At 43.5% G+C, this 3,364-nt stretch overlaps 1 protein-coding gene across 1 annotated transcript; it reads left to right on the plus strand.

The window, feature by feature from the left end:
• The first annotated feature begins 260 nt into the window (after positions 1 to 260).
• LOC109807062 (uncharacterized) lies at positions 261 to 1,609 on the plus strand. Its single transcript, XM_020369590.2, has 2 exons — positions 261 to 299; positions 653 to 1,609. Exons 1-2 carry the CDS (start codon positions 261 to 263, stop codon positions 1,607 to 1,609), a joined length of 996 nt encoding a protein of 331 aa, XP_020225179.2.
• Positions 1,610 to 3,364: the final 1,755 nt, after the last annotated feature.

Consider the following 3,364-nt stretch of genomic DNA (forward strand, 5'->3'; position numbering starts at 1 on the left):
CTATATGGTGTAAAGTATTCCCTACGTCTTTGAGAGGACCAACACTAAGCTGGTTCACCAAACTCCCCCTAGGGACGATTGACTCCTTCACTATTCTGTCAACACGCTTCAGCATCCAATTCGCCACAAGTTGACCACACAGGCTCACCTCCATAACCCTAATCAACATTCGCCAAGAAAAGAAAGAACTTTTAAGGGCTTTCATGGAACGATTTGGGAAGACAACACTAGCCATCCGAGATCTGGACCCAGCAGTAGCCATGCACCATCTAACCACAGCATTGCGACCGGGCCCTTTCGTGAATAGCTTGTGCAAGAAACTGCCCCTATACTTGGATGATTTGAGACAGAGAGCCACCAAGTATATGCAAATGGAGGAGTTAGCCGAGTTTTGAAATCAAAGTCGACTTGATTTTTCTCTGACCAAGAGGGAGATGGAGAAGGAACACTCGTCTAAACCTCGCCCGCGGGACACCCTGGATCGTGAGAGAACCGCCAGAGGACCTAGGTATGCACAATACACGCCCCTAAACACCAGATGAGCCAAGGAATTGGAACAAGCCCTGGCCACCAAAATTCTTACAGTCCCTCAACGAGCAACGACCCTACCCTGAGTTGACAAGACTAAAACCTGCCAGTATCACCGAAATAGGGCCACACCACCGAAGAGTGTACTGCCCTTCGGGATCGCATCGAAGACCTCGTAAAAACGGGTCACCTACAACGCTTTGTGCACGTCCCAAACAAGGAAAGACAAGCTTATCAGCCTAACTCAAAGGCACAAAATCAAGAAAGACAAGATAGGAGACCTCCTGCACATTGGCATAGAGAGCGCATCAAGTCCCATGAACGACATGATGACCGCCGAGATAGAAATCCCCCGAGAAGGGGGATTAACACTATCGCTGGTGGATTTGTAGGAGGAGGGGGAACCTCATCAGCCCGAAAAAGGCATTTGAGGGCAATTCAATCAGTAAACGCGGTTACTACAACACATTTAGTCCATATCCCTCCTATCACCTTCACCAACAAGGACTTCAAGGGAATTGACCCAGTGCAGGACGACCCCATGGTGATTAGTGTAGAGGTTGATAATTATTTAGTAAGGAAAACCCTAGTCGATCAGGGAAGCTCAGTGAACGTCCTATACTGGAAGACATTTAAACAACTCGAAATCCATCAACAAGAACTAACATCATATCATAAGCCCCTAGTCGGCTTCTCAGGCGAAAGGGTGGACATCAGGGGAACCATCGACCTCTACACATGCTTTGGAACAAAAAGAGAAGGACGACAGATAAAAATACGGTACGTGGTAGTACATGCCAACACCTCATACAATATCCTACTCGAGCGACCTTTTTTGAACAAGCAGCTGGCTATTGTGTCAACTCCACACTTGGCCATGAAGTTCCCATATGAAGCAGGAACTATAATCACACTCCACGCCGACCAAAAAATGGCCCGCAAATGTTACATTGCCAGCCTGAAAGTTCAATCACTGCCTAAGTATTCACACAACGTGAATGTCATTGGGACCTCTCATAAAGGAAGAGTTAACCAAGATTTGGAGCTTGACCCTCGATCAGAGAGTGACGACAGGGTTTAACAGTTGAGACAACCATCCCCTTTCAGTTACGAAAGAGAGAAGAGCAAGTCACGTATCTAGGATCTCAATTGACGACCATCGAATGTGAAAGTATTAAGAGGGTACTTACCCACAATGCTGACTTATTTGCCTAGACCGCCGCAGATATGTCAGGCATCGATCCAAGCTTTCATTGCCACCGACTTTCGACATGTCAGGACGCCAAACCCATAACACAAAAGAAGAGGAAAATGCGGGGGGGGAACAATCGCAAGCAGTAAAAGCGGAAACCCTCAAGTTGCTTGAAGCCAGATTCATCAAAGAAATCCGGTATACAACATGGTTAGTTAATGTGGTTATGGTGAAAAAGGCCAATGGTAAGTGGCGAATGTGTACGGACTACACCAGCTTAAACAAAGCATGTCCGAAGGATGCATATCCCTTACCACACATTTGAAGTTAGCGGAAAAACACATAGAAGGGGGGTTGAATATGTGTGTGTAGGTGAACAAAGGAGTTTTAAAACATTTCGCAATAAAGCTCTCTTTCATCCAGTAAAGATATCATCAGTAAATGCTTGAACGGAAACAACCCAAGATTGGTTTACCAAAATCATTTTGCGTCTGAAAGTTTCATCGTCTGCTAAGAGAAAAATACTACATAAACAAAAAATGTTCTTTTAGAATAATCAATTGAGCAATTATAGTTTTCGTCTGAAGATAGCTTTGATAGACGATAATTATTGGATGAAGTTTTCAGTGAATTAGATTAATCAAATAAATTGCGTTTGAAACATTAAGATGTAGAACAAGTATTTTTATATTGGTTCACTCAAATTGAGTTATGTCCAGTCTCCTTCAACTGAAGGGTTCCACTAGATATGAAATGATGAACATCGAGTATTATCGTTCACTCCGGGACCTGAGTATTCTCGACCACTCCTGGCCCGTCGGCTTCACTCACCAACGCTAGTATTCTTAAACCACTTCTGGTTCTCCAAGTATTCTCGACCACTCCTAGCCCACCAGCTTCACTCACCAGCGCTAGTATTCTTAAACCACTTCTGGTTCTCCAAGTATTCTCGACCACTCCTGGCCTGCCAGCTTCACTCACCATCGCTAGTATTCTTAAACCATTTCTGGTTCTCCAAGTATTATGGACCAATCCTGGCCCATCATCTTCACTCACTAACGCAAGTATTTTCTTATCAGCCACTTCTGGCTAGCAGTGAGTATTCTTTGACAAGCCCCTCCGGGCTTTATAAGTATTCTTTTCCTAGCCTCTTAAGGCTTTACAACTGATAGATGTGTGGTCGGGTTCAAGTGTTTTGGGTTACTCTCACAGAGAGGATACATATATGATCTACACTCACTAAGGTTTTGCCTTCTAAGATGTACACATTTAGAATTCCTTAGTTTACAGAGAGAATTACACTAAGGCAGATTTGACTCTATTTGCTCTGTCTCTGATTTTGTTACTTCATGGACTGAATATAGCTCTTCTTCATGCTTGCACTATTTTGGACCAAATAACCAACTCTTTAAGGTTTGATGTTGAGGCTTATATAGTCTTGTGAAATTTGCCCGTTGCAATTGTTCGTTGAAGCACATATAGTCGTTTACGACTAGTTTGATCTTCTCATTTAATGCTCAGATTCTTGCATTAAATGTTGCTTCATGTTCATAGACAATGCGTGAAGTTTCCTTGCTCTGTTAGTAGCTGTGTCTGAATATAACAGAGTCCTAGGAAACTTTTGTCCTTTTCTAATCCTATAGC

This window comes from Cajanus cajan, chromosome 6 (genome assembly GCF_000230855.2).
Source record: "Cajanus cajan strain Asha chromosome 6, NIPB_CcT2T_4, whole genome shotgun sequence".
NCBI classification, from domain to species: Eukaryota; Viridiplantae; Streptophyta; class Magnoliopsida; order Fabales; family Fabaceae; genus Cajanus; species Cajanus cajan.